This window comes from Leopardus geoffroyi, chromosome D1, assembly GCF_018350155.1.
Source record: "Leopardus geoffroyi isolate Oge1 chromosome D1, O.geoffroyi_Oge1_pat1.0, whole genome shotgun sequence".
NCBI classification, from domain to species: Eukaryota; Metazoa; Chordata; class Mammalia; order Carnivora; family Felidae; genus Leopardus; species Leopardus geoffroyi.
Window position 1 is genome coordinate 11,171,034 of NC_059329.1, and position 21,051 is coordinate 11,192,084.

The 21,051-nt window shown below is 50.2% G+C and overlaps 1 protein-coding gene across 7 annotated transcripts in view; it reads left to right on the forward strand.

Annotated features, from left to right (window-relative positions):
* NCAM1 (neural cell adhesion molecule 1) overlaps window positions 1-11,181 on the forward strand; it is a 312,873-nt gene extending 301,692 nt beyond the window's left edge. For 6 of the 7 annotated variants that reach the window (XM_045482822.1, XM_045482823.1, XM_045482824.1 and 3 more), the window contains 3 exons: window positions 3,211-3,418; window positions 4,391-4,507; window positions 7,863-11,181. In XM_045482822.1, coding sequence (XP_045338778.1) covers window positions 3,211-3,418; window positions 4,391-4,507; window positions 7,863-7,983 — 446 coding nt within the window. In that variant the 3' untranslated portion in view covers window positions 7,984-11,181. Of the gene's footprint in view, window positions 1-3,210; window positions 3,419-4,390; window positions 4,508-5,537; window positions 6,345-7,862 lie in introns of all 7 variants that reach the window. The other variant, XM_045482821.1, reaches the window with a different exon arrangement.
* The last annotated feature ends 9,870 nt before the right edge of the window (window positions 11,182-21,051 follow it).

Below are 21,051 nucleotides of genomic sequence, written 5' to 3' on the forward strand. Positions count from 1 at the left end.
TGCTGGACCGCGACATGGGACGGCAGGCTCCCATGGTTGAAGAGGGTGTGAAGACACCTTCTGTCCCAGGCCCTGCCCAACACAGGAGCCTCTTCCAGAGCACTAGGCATCCCTGCCAAGGGTGTCCAGGCACAGGGTGCTTGCCTGCCGAGGCAGCTCACACTGTTAGCTCTCTCTCGAGGGAAGCTGAACTACCCCCGACCCCTACAGTTTCCATCCAGCAGTGATCCCAAGTAAGACCGCTTCCATTTCACGACACATCTGTAAACATCTGGAGATGGTGTTCTCATCTCCAGACTAAACACCCACTCCTCTTTTTGACAAATATTCTTTGAACATTTCCTATGAGTCGGGTTGTGCTAGATGCTGGGGAGAACTAAGAGTACCCTATAGAACATTCTGGAGAAGACAGCCAGATAAAAAGCAAGCAAGTGAACAGAAAGTGGCCGATAGAAGTAAGAAGAGAACAGATACTCTACTACTCTATCTACTCTGCGGTAGATACTGGGCAGAGTGAGAGATCAGGGGATGGAGGGAGGGGCTCTCCAGCAAGGTGACATTTGAGCTGAGGCCTGTAGGACAGCAAAGAGCCAGCCAGGAGGTTACGGGGCTGGAGGGTTCCCAGAAAGGAGTCAGCAAGGACCTGAGGCAGAAATGGGCTGGGTGTATTCAGCAGGTAGGATGAAGGCCCTGGCCTGGAGCACAGGGATGGGTTGGGGGAAGGGGGTGTGGGGAGCGGTGCCATGAGTTACAACAGAGGTGTGGGAGAGTGCACGACATGTGTAAGGCCTTTAGGCCAGGAGAAGGGAAGACCGCTGCCCTTCTTTCTGTCTCACGTCACCGGGGTCTTTGTATCCTCTGGCCCTTCCCCTGAGTGTGCCTGCAGAAGCCAGGCAGCCCTCCAGCCAGGTCTAACGAGCCCAGAGCACAAGGTGGACAGTGGCTGCCTCTCACATGCACAGAGCACCCTTTCCGTGGACCGTTTGTCCTCTTCAGAGATATGACTGGTCCCCTAAAACCACGCTTATGTGTAAATCTCGGAATGTCGAGTTTATGCCACTGAGTCCAAAAATACAAACATTCTCCCTTCCCCCAAATGCTTTAGGCTCCTTCCTCGGGAAGCAGGCACTCGACACCTATTGGGCACCGACGTCAGGAGGCGGCAGTGGCTGGAAGCCACTGTCAGGGATAGCAAGCCCAAGGCTGGTAATTCCTCCCTGTTCGGGGAACCAGCTTTGGGATTCTGAACATCAGGAAGGCTTGCGTGCCTCTCTGCTTCTTTGGGTGGAATGTATGAGAAGCCGGAAGAGAAGAACGAATGCTCTCTTCTGCTTTTGTGAGCTGCTAGGGAAAAGACCTGCTCTAGCGGATCACAGGGGCCAGCCATCAGTTTCCTGCTGCCAAAGTCCAGAGACAGTGTGGCTGGAGCTGGGTCCTCTGAGCACAGAGGGCTTTGCCAGTATTGGGACCTTCCTGGGGGATGGGCTAAGGTTTTCAGTGCAGGTTGGATGGGACCAGCCAGCAAGCCTGAGGAGGAAACACTGGGAAGCAAGACCAAGGTCCCAGAGAAGCCAAAAATACTCAAGAATTTGAGAGTCTTCTCCAACTATAAGGCCCAAATGCACCCTGGGTGTGAGAAATGAAGCTATGAGCAGTCGTCTGTGGCCTGCTGGCCTGGTGGTCTGTACCCTGAATTAAACTTTGAAACAGAGGCCAGTGGGGTGGGACCACTGCCGAAGAGGCTCCGCGATACCTGACCAGGGACCCCTGGGCAGACGAAAGAGTGCTCCCAGGAACACAGACTGCATGGAAGAAGAAGACTGGGGCCTGTCTGAGCACATGTCACCTTGGACTACACGTTCCTCCATTATCTGGTGTGCTGTGTGGCTAACAGGCCACTGGGCCTGGCCTGGGGCTCAGCAAAGGCACAGCGAGACCCAGACCGTGTTGGCCACAGTTCCCGCCTCTAGTCGGCAGACCTGGGGGATCCCAGTGGGTCCTGGCAGCACAGGAAGCTTCAGACAAGGTCTGGTGGTGGGGTGGAGCAGCCAGTTCTTGAACTCTATCCTTCCAGAAGAAGAAAAACGAAGCAGACATGCTCGTGTTTCAGTGTGATGTCATTGGCTCTGGCTTATGGGCAGAGCTCGCTGCCCACAGCATGACCTCTTATCTCCCAGACACTGGGGTGGGGTGGGGGGGAACCAAACGGGGGGCCACCTCAGGCAGCTAACATTGACACAAGGGGGCCTGGGGAGCTGGGGTGCTTCTGTGATACCACCAACACCCCCGGGGCCCTGGGGAGTGCGACACAAGTTGAGTCATTCAAAGTGAGCCCAGCCAGAACGGGCATGCTGTGGGCTGCTCAAGTGGGAGAATGTGTCTGTCTGTAGTGGGCACAGAGGACCTTTGCCCTGAGTGTGAGTGTGCCTGTCGGTGTGGGTGTGCATCTCTGGGTGAGTCTGCTGGTTTTCCTGAAGTCTGATCCAAGTGTGCCTGAGCTCCCAGATGGTGAGTATTCCCAAACCTTTCACCCTGGGCAGACCTCCATGTCTCCAGAGTAAATGGTCTTTGTCTGTCTCCCTGGGTGCAGTGAAGAAGGATAAGCCATGAAGCCAAGGTACACTGTCCAAGGTCAGAATCATCTAGAGCCGTCCTTAAAGAGGAGGAGAGGAGGTGGGGTCGTGTACTGGGCATACTGTTGTGCCTCGTGCCAGCACAAGCCCAAAGGAAGCCTTGGGAACCCTGTGCCACCCCATTTGGGACCCTGTCCCTGAGTACTCCCAAGAGCCATGGTCTAGCCTGAACCCGGTGACCACCACCTGCCTGCCTGCTTCCCTGAGCTCAAGAGGAGATCAGCTAAGGATGGGGCTGGGGGAGGCTCGGAGACTGAGTGCAGGGGTGGAAATACAGCTCCTGGTGCCCACTCCTCCCGACTTGTGGGAGCCTCATGCCCCTACCCCCTGGTCTGTGAGGTAAGGCTGCCATCCCGCCCTCTTGAAGATACAGAGAGACTCTGTTGTCTCCACACCGGGGTGTAGAAAGGCCCCACGGAAGGTGCCACTCTTGACACAAATGCCACGACTTTGTCCTATAGGTGCTACCCCACCCCCAGGGGCTGTTGCTTTGCAGGGTCCAGCAGTCTGCACGTCAGTGTATTAACCACCAGCCATCTCTCTCTCTCTCTCTCTCCCTCCCTCCCTCCCACTCAAGCCAACGGCAGCCCTACATCAGGCCTGAGCACTGGGGCCATTGTGGGCATCCTCATCGTCATCTTTGTCCTGCTACTGGTGGTGGTGGACATCACCTGCTACTTCCTGAACAAGTGTGGGCTGCTCATGTGCATTGCCGTCAACCTGTGCGGAAAGGCTGGGCCCGGAGCCAAGGGCAAGGACATGGAGGAGGGCAAAGCGGCCTTCTCGTGAGTGCAGACCTAATTGCCACTGCTAGGGTCTAGGCTCTGCCCTGGGCCGGGGGGCTTAGCATCAGAACTATCTCAGTTTCCCCATTTGGAAACCCCAAAGGTGGAAAAAAAGCATTGGAGAAATGTTTCCTAAAACACAGTCTTTGGGGATTCCTGTTTGAAAAGCTAACACTTGGGCCCAACCCCACATCTAACGTATTAGAATTTCAGAGAAGGTTGAAAATCCCTGCATAGGCCAAACTGAGGGAAATTTTCAGAGCTAAATAAACTTGGAGGGGACCTGCCGTAGCATTGGAGACACACACTTGCCTCGCTGCCGTTCGTTCATATCTTCATTCATTCAGCCATTCATATATCACTCAACAGATATTTACTGAGCAGCTAAAACAGGGCCAGGCTCTGTTCCCAGACACTAGGTTACACCTACGAACAGAACAGGTAAAACTTCCTGTCCCTTTGGAGCTGACCTTCCAGATGCTGTCCCCTCCAGCATCTCTGGAAAAACGGGTCCTGAGCCAATGAGCAAGAGGCTTCACAGACTCAGCGGGTGGACCTGAGCTGGAGTGAGGTGAGAAGAGGCAGAGCAGGGAGTAAGCTGTGAGTGCCACCACAGGGCAGGCACTGTATGTAAATACAGATTATCTGAGCACTTCTCTGTGCCAGGCACTGTGCTAAGCACTTGACATTCGTTGTCTCAGTTAATGTTTCCAACAGCCAGGCAAGGTCGAGACTGTTGCCTGCCCCATTTTACAGATGAGGGGACGGAAGCCAAAGCGAGCGAATCCAATGTTCACGGTCACACAGCTAGCACGAGTGGGAGCTGAGGCTCAGGCCCTTGGGCTTAATATGCCCATGCCCCCACATCAACTTTGGGCCAAACCCAGGAGCCCTGAGCTGTAGCCAGCTTCCCCGGGAGCCCCCTTCCTGCCCCAGCAGGCCGGGATCGAACCAGCAAAACTCTCTCCACAGGAAAGATGAGTCCAAGGAACCCATCGTGGAAGTGCGGACCGAGGAGGAGCGGACCCCAAACCACGATGGAGGGAAACACACGGAGCCCAACGAGACCACCCCGCTGACGGAGCCCGAGTACGTGGATGGGGAGGGGCGGCACTTTGGCCGCAGAGCCCCACACTCACCTCATCGCCTCACCCATGCCTCGCCTCCCATGCCTCCCACCCACCACTCCCAGCCCAACAATGCAGCCCAGATTCTGGAGCCCTTGGCCAGAAATGCCTGAGCCCACTCTCTCCCTAGAGAGAAGGCATTCCTGGTTCTGTGAAGAGCCTGCAGATGCTCTGAAAGGGTTCCAGGGGTGAGCGGGATCTCTAGACCCTATGCCCAAGTCACACGCACATTCTGGAAGTGGCCGAAGGGGACACAACTGCACTGAGAGAGGCTCTGAGCTTTGAGAGGCTCAGCAGATTCTGTGTAGGATTTTCAAGAGCTCTAGGGTTTTCTGCATTCTTCCTGGAAGGGTGAGAGGAGGTGGGGGCGCGTGGAGCTCCCTGACCCTTCTGTTCTCAGAAGCCTGGGGGACCCTCAGTCAGAAACCGCATCTGGCCGAGGCGGTCACGAAGGCTGGCTGTCGTGAGTGCTGGGGCTTTGAAGGGAGTGGAGTTTAGCATGGATTTAGTTTTAATCTCTGGCTGGACAACCCGCGACTGCTAGGGGCCTTGGGAGCACTCTTTGTCTGCCATATTCCCGACCTTCCCCATCAGTTCCCGTGGAGCCCCTAGGAGAGCAGGGCCCATTCCTCGGGGTCCTTGACGCCAGCAGTGGCGGACGGCGAACTGAGGCTCCCCTCTCCTGGAGTTGGGGTGCAGGCAGGGGTCAGACAGGGCTGCAGGGAGAGGCAGCGCAGTGTAGAGAGCTGGAGGGGCGTCAGCAGGGAGGAAGGGCCAGCAGGTCTGTGTCTCCTGTCTCCTCTTCTGCCCGCCTGGGCGTGTGCTTCCTCTTGCTGTCCTCGTTTCTCTGTGGGCCTGTGTCCATGCCTGTGCGTCACTGCATGCCCTGCCCACGACCCCCTCCTTGGCTGCGACCCCCTTCCCCACGCCTGCTTCTCTGTCTCGTCCCAGCTTCATTGTCTATTCTCTTCTACTTCCTGTCCTCCCCACAGGCTGCCGGCCGACACCACAGCCACTGTCGAGGACATGCTGCCTTCTGTCACCACCGTCACCGCTAACTCTGACACTATCACCGAAACCTTTGCCACTGCTCAGAACAGCCCCACCAGTGAGACCACCACCCTGACCTCCAGTATTGCCCCCCCGGCCACGGCCACGCCTGACTCAAACTCTGTGCCCACTGGCCAGGCCACCCCTTCCAAGGGGCCCGGTGCCACCGCCTCCTCCCCTCCCCCAGCTTCAGCCCCCAAGGTTGCCCCCCTCGTTGACCTGAGCGACACCCCGGCCTCAGCCCCTGCTGCTGGCAGTTTGTCTTCTAGTGTCCTGGCTCACCAGGGGGCTGTGCTCAGCCCCAGCGCCCCTGCCAGCGCGGGGGAGGCCTCCAAGGCCCCTCCTGCGAGCAAGCCGAGCCCCACCGCGGCCGGGGCAACCAGTCCCCTAGCGGCAGCGGCCGCCCCTGCCACGGCAGCCCCGCAGGCCAAGCAGGAGGCCCCCAGCACCAAAGGCCCGGACCCCGAGCCCACCCAGCCCGGCGCCGTGAAGAGCCCGACCGAGGCAGCAGCCACGGGCCTCACTAGCCCGAAGAGCGAGGCTGCCTCCGTCAGCGCCACAAACCCTGCCCAGGGCGAGGACTTTAAAATGGACGAAGGGAACTTCAAGACCCCAGATATTGACCTTGCAAAGGATGTTTTTGCAGCCCTGGGCTCTCCTGCTCCCACCGCTGGGGCCAGTGGACAAGCCCCTGAGCTTGCCCCTTCCACTGCAGACAGCTCTGTTTCGCCTGCACCAGCAAAGACCGAGTACGGCCTCTCTTTGTCTGCTGTCGTCGGGTTATGTCCCGTGGTGGTGTGCGTCTGTCTGTGCTGTGCTGTGTCCTTTTTGTTAGATGTGTCTTCAGCCTGTTCCAGGGCTTCTCTGAGGCGACTGTCAACCAGGGGGCTGGGATGAGGCGGGGACAGAAGGGGGGCAGGCAGCCGCCTGCTCACTAATTAGGCCATGTTAATTACATCTTCCCCTTATCATCCTAGCAGCCACTTCTGTTTTCCCTGGAGGGGTGGGAGGGGGGGGAGCCTTGCAGTCGGCCCCTGATGAGCGTAGCTTGGGAAGCGAGCTAAGGAGGCCAAGGTGCCCTTATTGGCCACCCTGGGGCCCACAGACAGTGTGTTATCCAGGGTCCAGGCTGAGTCCCCACCAGAACGGCACTGTTACGCAGGAAGAAAAGAGGCAGACCCCAAGGCCCATGTGGGGAGAGGATGTGGTCCAGAGGGCCCTGTCCCACTCCGGCCCCAGATACCCCACCCCCTCACCCCCACCACCACCACCACCTACTCTTGCTTCTTCTGACCTGGAATGTCTGGGAACAGTCAGAGCTCACAAGCACCGAATGACTGGTGGGTCTCCAAGTTCAAGGGCAAGTCCTTAAACTTAGCAGGTTTCTTAAATATGATGCCAAAATGCAGTTGGAACTGGGGTCTAAGCCTGCTTGCCCCAGTGCATCCTTAGATCAGACTTTCACTCCTGAGACTGAATAAGGCAGAGTGAGACCTAGGTTTTTACAGAGGCTCCTGTGGCTGCCCCCACATGAGCGGTATGCTGCCACCAAGAGCTGAAATAGGACTGTCCCCAGGAGCCCTGAACCCCAGGAAGTAGGACTCCTCTATCCCGCCCACTCAGCATCCCCTAACCTCCCTACTCCCCTTGTCCCCATGTGTAGCGTGCCATCCCAGTCTAGCCTTTCATGCCACAAAAAGCTGCCTCAGTCACAAAATTTTCTCACCCTGGCCAGGCAAACCACTGAGGCATCACCAGGAAACACAGAGCACAGGGTGTGGTGGGAGCAAGGACAGGCAACAGCAAGGCAGTTTGCAGAGGGAACCCTGGAGTCAGTACTGGGGAACCAGCCCAGCATGCCCCATTTATACCAGTCTGACTAATTATACCAATTATACCGATCAGGGTGAGGAAAAGGCCACATCTGCTGCCCCCTTCCACCACCCCAGGTAAGGACCCTGGGCCCCTGGCATTGGATTAGGGCTGGAACAGAAAAGGTCTCATTCCTCAGATTCAGTGGCTCTCAACTTTGGCTTCATTTTAGAGTCACTTGGGTGCTTTTAAAAGTCATCATGCCCAGACCAATTAAATCAGGATTTCTGGGAGTAGAGCCCAGGCACCAGTGATTTTTAGAGCTCCCAGGTGATTCCAGCGTGCAGCCAAGGATGGAGACCGTTGCTCTAAGCGGGAGCCCCTCCCGAGGGACTGGCTGAAGGGTGAGTTGCTGTAGATTGTGTTCTCACTGCTGTTTTCCCAATTCTCCGCAGGAAGGGCCCCGTAGAAGCAAAGTCGGAGAGCCAGGAGACAGAAACGAAACCAGCGCCAGCCGAAGTCAAGACGGTCCCCAATGACGCCACACAGACAAAGGAGAACGAGAGCAAAGCATGATGGGTGACAAGAAATGAGCAGATCAAAGTAAAAAGTGACACCATAGTTTCACCAGAGCATTTCCAATATCACACACACACACACACACACACACACACACGCACACACACACACACCTCATTCCTCTAGTGTCTTTTGCCTTTAAAAAAAAAAAAAAGTAAACAGATAAACAGGGGATCTCCTTTTTGTAGGTTTATAGAAAGGGTTCCTTTGCTGCGCACTCACTTGTAAGAAAATGAGACAAAAAGGTTAAACCCACAGCCAAACTAGGACACTCCGTTCCCTGAAACCATTTAAAAACCAAACAAAAGGACCCCAAATTAAGAATCTAGGAAGCTCAGAAAGAAAAAAAAAATCTAGGTTCAGGAAGACCGCACTTGGTGTTGCCCAATTGGCACAGACCAGTTTCAGAGAAGTGCTTCCAGGCACTAAGACTAACGAATGAACAAAGTCCAAGTTTATTTTTATACTTTGAGTCGAGTTTGAACTCTGTAAAACCCCATAAATAAGTTATAATTTCTGTTCACTTTGTATTTGTTCAGTATGCAAAGTGTGTCACCCTTTCTAGCTGAATTCAATCCCCACGTAGACTCTCGTTTTGTAGGAAGAAGGCCAAATTGCAGCTTCTGGGGGCAGATCTCAGTTTGCAATATTCGAATTTCTTTCTCTTTCCTTTTCTCTCTCTTTTTTTTTTTCTTTCTGCCATCTTTGTTCTCCAGTGTTTACAAGTTGACAACTGTTTGACTTTGGTTGTGTTTAAATGTCCATGTAAAATAGCTGTTTTTTTTTTTTTTTTTTTTTTTTTTTTTTTTTAAGTTACAAATACTGCCTAGAGGCGGGTAGAGTCATCACAGGCTTGTTTTCGCACAGGACAACTTTACAAACTATGATTGTTTACAGTGGCTCTCCTCCCCCACCCCCACCACCCCCATGCTGATTTGAAATTTTTGCCTGTGTGCAACTCAGGTGAAAATCCATCTCGTTCTGGAGTGGTTTTGCTTTTTTTTTTTTTTTTTTGGCCCTTCAATTCTTTTTGTATTTCCTTGGGGGTTAGACCACTTTCTGATTAGCCACCACCTGCCTGTATCTGTGAAAAAGAGTCTGCCCCCCCTAGGCATCTGCATCCCCTTCCTTTTGAAGGACTCCTTAGGCTTTGTTGAATGAAGCAGAGAAGATTGTATAGTTGGGGCTGGTCTTGGTGAACACACATTTTTACCCCAAACATCCCCTTTTTGTAGAAAGCCAAATAAAATATATACATACAATTTCCTTTTGAGCCCAGAATCTAGATTTGAGCGGAAGAGCATGTGTGCTTCAGGGAATTAGTGTCTTTTTTTGGAAATCTGTTGAAGTAAAGTAACATCGGCCTTCTGTTCACTTAGGCAGCATTTATAGAAACAAAAGAAAAAAAAAAGCCAACTGCTGTCTGGAGTCATAACACAACTTTCCTGGATCGGAAACCAAGTGGGGAAAAAAAAAATACAGAAACTTTAAGGGGGATGGGAGGGGGGAGAAGGGAAAAGCCAGCCCTTTGTATAGAAATTTTGCTTTTTTTTTTTTTCCTCATTCTACTTTAGAACTGCAAGCTTGTGCACTGTGGATGCGTGACTATTTTAGTGTGAAACGTGTTTTTGTCATAGTATTGAAATAAAACTTCAACATAGTTTGGTTGTGGAAGGTATAGCAGATAGTTCAGAAAAAAATATTCAGGAAACAAGAATAACTCTTAAAAGGAATTGAAGCCTTTAAACAAAGAAAATGAAGTAAGCGTGATTTTGATGATCAAGAGGGCGCTAAAACGCGGAAATCGGCGCCCCGGCATGCGCTCCTGTCCCACGGTACAAAACCGCAAGAGGTTAGGGTGGCGAGACCTCTCCTGAGTCTGTTCTCCGGGCCACACTCCCCAGTGTCCTGACACTTCTGCGGTCTGATCAGTGACGATATGCGAAGATTATGATTTCAAACTGTGAAAAAATAATGGTCTTGTCATTTGCTAAGTGTGGGGTTATTTTGCATTTTCTCAGCTCCTGGGGATGGAAACGGAGGACCCCATGCACCCAGCCCCGGCCCCTTTGATGGTAGGGCTTGCACAAGTCTGTGGTTCAAATGCACGGGCCCTCAGGCATGAGTAACGTGCAGACAGTTCTCTCAGCACACAGCAGAATGGGGGCTCCTGGGTGCCCAAGACGGGGAGGGCCCAGCAAGGAGCAGCAGGCTAGGAATCCCACCGCCGGGCTGTCCATGGAATCAGTGGCTCATCTTCTGATGTTCCTGGCGTTGACCACCTAGGCCAAGCCCGTGCTATACCTCACCGAGAACTGTGCATTTCACGCCAAGTGGTTGTGATCAGGCACACTGACTTTGGTCCTGATGGTTAGGAAGAGAAAGAGGTGTAGTCGACCCTCAAGTAACCTGGCCCGGGGGCAGCTGACACCCCTCACCCACCCAGAACCCTGGCTCCGCCGTCAGCTGGCACCCAAGACTGCCCACCTTTTGGTCTGCCTCTCTGTCATTATACACAGATTTCTCTCTGCATGCATGAGCTTTCCTTTTTCTTTAAAAAAAAAAAAAATTCTAAAAATTTTAAAAAAAGCAAAAACAGACAAACAAACAAACAAAAAAAACCCAGAGCAATGCTTTCTCTAAAATCAAAGAGGGAGTCACTTTATTTTCAAGATGTTCTATCTTTTATGTTAAGAGACAAAAGCTTATAGTTTTCCTTTTTTAATTTTTTGAAGGCGGGATCAACTCTACCAGTTTCCAATGTCTATGTGTCTATATGTGTATGTGCCATACATATGTATTCACATAAATAGCGGCATGGCCAAGTTCTTCTGGAGGGGTTTCCACGTGCCACGCGCAGGGTCTCTGAATCCTGGAGGGCCGTAGTGTACATAGTGCAGCTTCTGAAGTGGGACTGTATTTTCACACTTTTCTATGGAGCCCTTCCAAGTCCCAGGTTTTCACTCGAGGCTGTCTGTCTGGATGGTGGTTTTCAGACCTCCATTAACATCCCTACCCAGCATTCCCTACTTCGGGGGCCTTCTCTCTTGTTATAAACTTTTTACCAAGTGAAAACATCAATACCACCTTTGTTTCCATTCTCACTGGTGTAAATACTGAGTACTAACTGAGAATTTTGACTTTGCATTCTGTCAGAATACTTGTGTTCAATAAAAATTGAAAGAAAAAAAAAGCTGTTCATGGTCAAACTGGGATTTATTTCGATTCAGTGAGAGTCTATCAGGTGAATCATATGGGGAAATGCCAGGGGTATTTCTTTTGACCTTATGAACAAGGTCAGTCAACTCAGTGTCTTGAGTTCACATTCAGTTGAGTTCAAGGTCAGTTAAACTGGGTGTCTTGAGTTCACGTTGCCTGGATGATGGTTTACAATGTTTTCTCTCGGTTTGATAGAGGAATCCCAGTTATGAGAATGGCCAGCCATCAGATTCGGACAGATTTCATTCAAATCCTGATTCTGCCACTTCCTTGTTGACCTTGGAAGAATTCCTTAATCTCCTCAAGACTCAGTTTCTTCTTTTGACAAACAGGAGATACCAAGCTAACTGAGCTGAGGTCCTGGCTAATGAGTGAAGCCGTGTATATGAAAACAGAGTGTAGGACTGTCTTGGCACACAGTAGGTACTCAACAAATGGGGATAGTGCTGGTGGCATCCCAGATGTGGGATAGCATCAAACCCAACTGGAATAACCATCTATACCTGAGCTCCAAGGTTTCAACATGGAGGTCGGCGCCTGAGGCTTATTCCAGAATACACGATGCTTCGCCTTCTTAGTTTACCATACTTCTCAGCACTTAGAGCCTCACTTTGCCATACCTCTCAGCCCTTGGAATTTATTAAAGTCCCTGAGCTAGACAGAGTAAAGCAAACTTCACCAGACTCAGAATTCTCTTGTACATGCTGCTGTCCAGCGGTGTTGGGAAGAGCCAAGAGTTGGAATTACCTATTAAACTGTGGAACTGCAAGTTCCCGGAGAGGAGCAGCCCCAGGGTGAGGCAGGTGAGTGAGTCTTCTAGGGAGCAAGATATAAAGAGGCCCTCTCTCCAGGCCATTCCTGCACCTGCATGGGTCTGAGGCACCTCCTTCGTTTGTGTCCTACGTGCCCCTCCCTAGCCCTAGCCTGGGGAGGTGTCTTGCTCTGGGGCGGTGTCTGCATCCGTTCCCAGGCATTGTCCCTTCCCTGGCCCTAGAGCTCATTCTAATGACCCAGAACCTGTTCCTGTGCCACCAACTGCCAGCAGCATATGGTAAGGTAAGGAGTGATAAACAAAAACTGACATCATGAAATGATGACCTTCTCTCTAATGGTCCATGAGGGCTTGCTTTCACCGCCTTCTCCCCTCCTTCAGGCTAGCCTCCTCCCAGATTCACTCAGTGTTCACTGAGTGTCTCCAAGGTACTCCAGATACAGCAGTGAACAAAACATTCTTGCAGAATGTTAGTTTACGTGGGAGGTGGTTCAGACAATAAGCACAAAAGTGCCTGACACGTGGTAGGGTCATTAGGGCTCGTCACCGATACTCCAGCTCTCCTCTCCCTCCTTCCAGGTCCGTGATATGATAGGACGGTATGCCTCTCGTCTCATGAAGTGGGCACGGCCCACGACTTGCTTTGGTCAATGGACTATGACTTCTAGGCAGAGCCTTGATAGCGGGTGTGCATCTTACTACGGCCGCCACCACCAGCCACGCTGCAGGTGGTACAAGTGCCTTCACCTAGGCCCAAGATGAGGGATGTGAACTCATGGAGCATGCATGAGGGAAAACCCCAGTGGTTATCTGCTGCATGTTTAATAACCAGCCCTCCAAGAGGGAAGAGGAGGGAGGTATACACATGTTGTGTGTGCTTGTTACACACTTTACTGAGACAAAGAATGCAATTTACAAATCATATACCACACTCTATACCGAAATTCCATGTATCCATATGGTGTGGAATGCTTTGGTACATTTTTGCCGAACTCTTCTCTAGAATCAACCTATGATTACGATTAGTGAGTGAGTGAGTGTCGTTCCACCAAGAACACTGGCTGATTCACTTGTGTTAACAGATAAGATGGAAGCGAAGCAATGAAGATCAGTGTGTGGGAACTTCACTTGTTCATCAGTGGTGTGAGTGACCACTGCTGAACTGGGCAGAAGTTTTGAATACCAGGATATGGCCTCGATGTTTCATGCCAGCCACAGTGGAACGGCTGCAGACACGGCACATTTGGTTTTGTTTTTAATTTTTTTTAATGTTTATTTATCTTTGAGACAGAGAGAGACAGAGCATGAACTGGGGAGGGGCAGGGAGAGAGGGAGACACAGAATCTGAAGCAGGCTCTAGGCTCTGAGCTGTCAGCACAGCTGTGCTGACAGCTCAGAGCCCGATGAGGGGCTCAAACTCACAGACCTGGAGATCATGACCTGAGCCGAAGTCGGATGTTTAACTGACTGAGCCACCCAGGCACCCCCAGACACAGCACAGTAAGTTGAATCCACATCATAAATATTTGCCCCATCGCTCTCAAGTCTAGACAAACACCAAAACTCAAGCAAACCCTATTTGTAGCATTTACTGTTTCCACTGGTATGTAAATATTCCCTACATGGCTGATTTCAACATGTCAGCACTGCACGAGGAGTTAGTAGTAAAGCACGGTAGCACAGCATCATACAGCTTATCTCTACCAAAAAATAAACACAAGCACAGAGAAAATAGTAATACGTAGTAATAACAATCAACTATCAACATACCTTCATAATAGTAAAAAGGTAGTAAAATAATTGAGAAATGGTACATTTTGAGTATATATTGCCTTCATTTTAAATATAATTTTGCTGATTGTAGGTTTATGCAATTTAACTTTTACTAACAACTGGCTCATAAATTTCCTGAAAATGTAACGATTCTCTCAAAGCAGTAAAGGCTGGCTCCAGCATACCGCTGGACAGCTCTTTGTGCTGTCAGCCACTTAACCTTCAGATCTGTTACCACACCATGATTTAGGCTATCGTGGCTCAACACTGAGTGGTGAGTGCCACAGATAACAATAAATCCAGGTGAGGAGGTCAGAGTGCTCTCTGAAAAGGTGACATTTGAGCAGTGACCTGGAAGAAGTGAGGAACTAAACCACGTGAATATCTGAACAAAGATACCTCAGGCAGAGGGGGTAGCAAGGGCAAAGATCCTGGGGTGGGGGCTGCTCAGTGTGTTTGGGGAAGAGCAAGAAGGCCATTGTGGCTGAAGCAGACAGCAAGGGATGGGGTGGGACATCGGCGCCCATGAGCTGGACAGATCACATAGGGGTCTGTAGATGACTGTTAGAATTTTAGCTTTTTTCTTCAAGCGACATGGAAAGCCAGAGGGATGTTTTGAGCAGAAGCCTAACGTGACTTGATTTTTGACAAGATCATTCTGGCTGCTGGGTTGAGACATCACAGGAGGGCAAGAGAGGAGGTGAGGATACCAATTAGGAGGCAATAATCTAGATGGGACAAGACAGTGTGCTTGGGACCAAGTTGGTTCCAGTGGAGAGTGGATAGCCCAATTCCAGTTATCTCCCAGAGGTGAAGCTAGCAAGATTGGGTAATGGATCAGAGGTGGGGTTTGAAGAAGGCATCAAAGGCAGCTTCCAGATTTGGGAGCTAAACAATTAGAAGGATGGACCTGTCATCCACCTTCCAAAAAGAGTGAAGGAGAAGCAGATCTGGAGGATGCAGAGTTCGGTTCTGAACACTTTGAGTCTGAAATGCCTGTGAACGCCCGAGTGGAGATGATGCGCGGGCCAAAGTTCAAGGGGGGTCTGGTCTGCAGACACATTTAGGAGCTGTCAGCGTGGAACTCGCATTCAAATCTCTGGCACTTGGCGAAATCACCAAGGAAATGAACATGGATTAAGAAGAGGAAAGAACCAAGCAAGGAACCCGAAAAGAAAATTCACAGGCAGCTCCCTGTCAAGGAGAATCATGGGAAAATCCCACTGGGCCATTTGCAGCCTCACCTCAGGGGAAAAGAGGGAGACAGACAGTGACACTCCATGTTCTTTCTACATGAGCCTTCTCTTCTTATTCCCCTAACAGAATTCGCCTCCACCTGTCCCACTGGCTGGCACACAGGGTTCCTGCTCAGGAGTCTAGAGAATAGATGTTGACTTGTAGCTACAAAAAAGATGACCAGGACCCCTTGCCACCCTGGTGTTTGTATGCTCGCTGCCATTCTGGTGAATGTCCTCCATGGCCACTGCCTCCCACGTGGCTTTCAGAAACCCTCCACAGCAAGGTCACCCATGAGGACTGCCTCGTGCAATGAGAACCCCAGCCTCAGCCCTGGTGCTTGGGGCAGGCAGGGTAGGTTGCCTCTGGGCGATGAGAGTTGGTCCCAACATGGCCTTATAAATCTCTTACAGAAATCACCCCAGTAACTCCCATCACATAGGCTGAGCTTGGGTGGCAGCAGCTAAATCATGAAGGAGGTCTCGTTGGATTTTACCTGGTAGCCTCCAACCCATTGGCCTCACTCGGCACAGAATGAGTTGTGCGGACAGCAAATTTCATCATACCAACCACTTCTTTCTCCCACCTTCCCCAAAAGATCTTTACCAGCTCCCAACCACCCTGAGGATAAAACACAAAGTCCTAACAACACCCTTCTTGGCCACTGCCCCACCCCTTGCTTACTATTCCAGCCTCATTGTTAGCATGCCTCCAAATCCTCCTCTGCTCCAGCCCTAATCCACTATTACTAAAGGCATCTGTCTCCTCCCCTACGCCCCAGAACTTACACAAACCATATTTCATTTCCCTGCAGTGCCTGAAATTGTTCAACACTTTTTACCTACCCTTTGGAAGTGAACACACAGCTTATGGTGGCTTGAACAGAGTTTCACAAACACAATTCAGTTGCAGGGTTTACATGTGGCTGGAGACGGTCTACCTGCTCGGGACCCTGAGCTGCTGCCTGCCATACCCCATAATCATGGGTCACCATGCCCCTCTCCTCCCTCCAGGCTGGTGACTGTGTCTGGCGAGTGAGTAGCACCTGCGTGATGGAGTCAGGCAGGGACGACGTGGGTTAGGGGACCCTCAAAGGCAGAGACATACTACCCCGTGTCTATTACTCAAAACTCTCAGTTTTCTGATGGACAAGGCTGACCCAGCAAAACCAGGGAAACTCCTTCCTTGGAGTTTTCTCTAAGGGGGCAACTCTATGGGTTGGGAGGCAGGGAAGAGCAGACAAGAGGCAGGAGAACAGGGCAGTGTGATCTGTAAAGGATCTGCTGGTCCCCAGGTCTCGCTGGCAGGAGTTTGCCTTTCCAGGGGACAGTACTATGCTGTGTCTTCCTGAGCAGGCACGCCCAGGCACTCGGCTATGAAGTCCAGCTCAGAACAAGATGACCCACAAGAGACTGTCCGTTTAGGGTGCTTTCCACCGCGATGGCCATCAACAGCCTGCTGGAAATGTGGTGGTCAGCATGAGGAACAAAAGCGCAAAGATCTCTCTGACAGGATGAAACTCTGCCAGGGAACAGGTATTTGGAGCCCAGGACCCAGCCTGCAAGTCCTGCCACACTCCTGCTGAAGGAAGAAAGACAGCGGGTCTGCAGCCCAGGAGAAGGCCTCTCCGGGCAGCCGCCAGCCCACCCTGCACCCCGGGCCAGGAAGTCAGCAGCAGTCCTGCTTGGCCAAGCTCTTCTGTCGCCCCCGACTGCAGGCCTCTGCATCTCTAGGGACACTCTGTGGATGGAACCTTCTGGAACTCAGCCTGTGGATCCTGAGGCCGTAGGTCTGGGACTCGGGGCTCCACTGTAGGTGGTCCTTAGCCCACACCTGGAGACACGCAGGCAGGACCCAGCCAGCCTGGATCCCCCAGGAGGCTCTGCGGGACCACACAGACAGGAAGCACTGCAGACGCACGGAGTGTCTGGATGTCAACAAGACACTTCCCGAGGCTCAGCACACTTCACCGCACACACCCAAGGCCAATGAGCATCCCAACAGCCCTGCCGTCGGAGGTGAGGAGCGGCCAGATTATGCCCCACAAGAGGGACAGATGTAAACTATGCTCTCTGAAAACCAGTTACTGGAGCGCACACTGACAGGTGGGAGGCTGAGAGGAGAGGATTAAAAAAAAAAAAAAAAGGAAATGAAAAGAAAAAAAAGGCTACAAGTTATAAATTGGCTATAAACTCAGTGTGAGTATAGACATTAAAAAATACTTGTGATGTCGAAGATGGCGGAACAGCATGGAAGTTTTTTTGCATCTCGCGTCCATAAAATACGGCCAGATCAACACTAAACCATCCTGCACACCTAGGAAACTGACTTGAGGACTGACACAACAATGTGCACAACCTGAACCGCAGAACCCAGCAGGTACGTGGCGCGGAGAGGTGAACTGGGGAGACAGAAGCCACGGAGGGCAGGGAGCCGCTTTTCCTTGCTGAGGTAGTATGAGAAAAGCACCTTCCCCCGAAAGCAGCTGGAGAGAAAGTGAAAAAGTGGAAACAGCCGCAGGGACTGAACCAAAAAGGGAGAAAGGAGAAGGTTTAAATTCCATTAAGATGCTATAAACAAAGAGCACAAAGTCTGAACCTCGAAGCTCCATACCTGGTGGTGCTCCGGTGAGAAGGGCGAATCCACAGGTGCAGAGTGAAGTCCGGGGGTCTTTGGGACACACGGGGAGAGGCGGCTCCCCTGCTGGAAGGACTCCCCACAGGCAGAGGCCCCAGTGGACCCAGGAGAACCACCACATTCGCTGGTGCTGGAATGAGGTCGTTAAGGGTGAAGCCTGGCGCCAGGTGTGTGTTGTGGTCTTCCGTAATCCCGGAAACGCTGCTGCTACACGATGGCATCAACTTTTTCTGGGGCGGGCCGGCACCCGGCAGCAATCTCTGGGCACTGGCAGCAACATGGTCCGGCGAAAGTTCCTGGATGAGGCCAGCACCCGGCCATTGCTCGGTGAGACCCTCCAGCAGAGGGGCAGAACGGGTCAAAGCCGCAGTCCCTCAGAGGTGAGGGGTCAGGAAACACAGCTGCATCTGAGATAAAACTCAGGAGGGAGGTGCCGTCTGGCTACCTGACAGCTTGGACACAGACCGTGTAAAAGCGGGGAGCGGACAGACTGAAGACAAAGGACGGGTGCGTGATATCTGCTTGAAGAGAGCATGGAGTTCGGAGGATAGAGACTGAGCAGCAGCTGACACCAGTTTCACCGCTCCCGCGCATGCGCATACACATCTCCAAGCGCCACACCAATCAACCCCGGTACACTAAGTAGCGCCATCTAGTGGAGGGCAGAGCCATTACACTAAGCTCCACCAACTCCCACCGCCCCCCCTGCCCCAGCTTCCTGGGCCAATCTTGCTCTTCAGGAACACAAATCTCTCTGCCTGCTTAGTTGACGGACTATAAAGTGCTTCATAGTTTGACTTCTATGGGAAAACAATATAATTTCAACTATATTTCAGTCTGTTCACTGGTCCATCTGTTCAAAAATTTTTTTTCTTTTTTCTTTCTCTTCTTTTTCTTGAATACAGGAAGAAAAAAATTATTTTTTTTCAATTTTTATTAAAAACATTTTTCTTTAGGGGCGCCTGGGTGGCTCAGTCGGTTGAGCATCTGACTTCGGCTCAGGTCAGAATCTCGCAGTTTGTGAGTTCGAGCCCCACGTCGGGCTCTGTGCTGACAGCTCAGAGCCTGGAACCTGTTTCAGATTCTGTGTCTCCCTCTCTCTGCCCCTTCCCCGCTCATGCTTTGTCTCTCTGTGTCTCTCAAAAATGAATAAACGTTAAAAAATTTTTAATATATATATTTTTTCTACTAATACTTTATCTTAGATTTTTCAAATTCTATTTTATTTCCATCATTTAACTTTATTCTATTTCATTGTATTCATTTTAGCAAATTTTCAAACATTTTCCTTTTTTCCCACATTTTTATTTTTTTTCCTTTTTTTTTTCTTCCCTTTTTTCTCCACTCTATCAAGCTCCTTTCAATAACCAGACCAAAACACACCTAGGATCTAGCATCATTTATTTGATTGTGTGTGTGTGTGTGTGTGTGTGTGTTCTTTTTAATTTTTTACTTAAAATTTTTTGACATTACTAATTCCTTTTCTTCCTTCAAAGTGATGAAACAAAGAAATTCACCCCAAAACAAAGCAGGAAGAAACGACAGCCAGAGACTTAATCAACACTGATATAAACAAGATGTCTGAACCAGAATTCAGAATCACAATTATAAGAATACTAGCTGGGGTCAAAAATGGATTAGAGTCCTCCTCTGAGGAGATAAAAGAAGTAAAAGCTAGTCAGGATGAAATTTAAAAAGCTATAACTGAGCTGCAATCTCAAATGGATGCCACAGTGGCCAGGATGGATGAGGCAGGGCAGAGACAAAGCAATATAGAGGACAAACTTAAGGAGAATAATGAAGCAGAAAAAAAGGGAGACTGAGGCAAAAGGGCATGATTTAAGAGAAACCCGTGACTCATTAAAAAGGAAGAACTTCAGAATCATAGGGGTCCTAGAAGATGAAGAGAGAGAAAAAGAGGTAGAAGGGTTATGTGAGCAAATCATAGCAGAAAACTTTCCTAACCTGGGGAAAGACACAGACATCAAAATCCAGGACGCACAGAGGACTTCCATAAGATTCAACAAACAATGACCATCAACAAGGCATATCATAGTCAAATTCACAAAATATTCAGGCAAAGAAAGAATCGTGAAAGCAGCAAGGGAAAAAAAAAGTTGTTAACCTACAAGGGAAGACAGATCAGGTTTGCAGCAGACCTAGCCACAGAAACTTGGCAGGCCAGAAAGGAGTGGCAGGATATATTCAATGTCCTGAGTCAGAAAAATCTGCAACCAAGAATTCGTTATCCAGCAAGGATGTCATTCAAAAGAGAAGGAGAGGGGCGCCTGGGTGGCGCAGTCGGTTAAGCGTCCGACTTCAGCCAGGTCACGATCTCGCGGTCCGTGAGTTCGAGCCCCGCGTCGGGCTCTGGGCTGATGGCTCAGAGCCTGGAGCCTGTTTCCGATTCTGTCTCCCTCTCTCTGCCCCTCCCCCGTTCATGCTCTGTCTCTCTCTGTCCCAAAAATAAATAAACCTTGAAAAAAAAAATTAAAAAAAAAAAAAAAAAAAGAGAAGGAGAGATTAAAAGTTTCCCAGACAAACAAAAATTAAAGGAGTTCATGACCACTAAACCAGCTCTGCAACAAATTTTAAGGAGGACTCTCTGAGAGGAAATAAGACAAAAAAATAAAAAATAAATAAAAGCTACAAAGACTAGAAAGGACCAGTGAACACCACCAGAAACTCCAACTCTATGAGCAACATAATAGCAATAAACTCTTACCTTTCAGTACTCACTCTAAACATCAATGGACTAAATGCTCCAATCAAAACACATAGGGTAACAGAATGGATAAGAAAACAAGATCCATCTAATATGTTGTTTACAAGAGACCCACTTGAGACCTAAAGACACCTTCAGATTGAAAGTAAGGGGATGGAGAACCATCTATCATGCTAATGGTCATCAAAAGAAAGCCAGAGGAGCCATACTTATATCAGACAATCTAGACTTTATTTTTTTTATTGATGTTATCAATTGTATTTTATTTTCCATCTACATAAATCGTTTTATTTTTTTTCAATATATGAAATTTATTGTCAAATTGGTTTTTATACAACACCCAGTGCTCATCCCAAAAGGTGCCCTCCTCAATACCCATCACCCACCCTCCCCTCCCTCCCACCCCCCATCAACCCTCAGTTTGTTCTCAGTTTTTAAGAGTCTCTTATGCTTTGGCTCTCTTCCACTCTAACCTCTTTTTTTTTTCTTCCTCTCCCCCATGGGTTTCTGTTAAGTTTCTCAGGATCCACCTAAGAGTGAAAACATATGGTATCTGTCTTTCTCTGTATGGCTTATTTCACTTAGCATAACACTCTCCAGTTCCATCCATGTTGCTACAAAGGGCCATATTTCATTCTTTCTCATTGCCACGTAGTACTCCATTGTGTATATAAACCACAATTTCTTTATCCATTCATCAGTT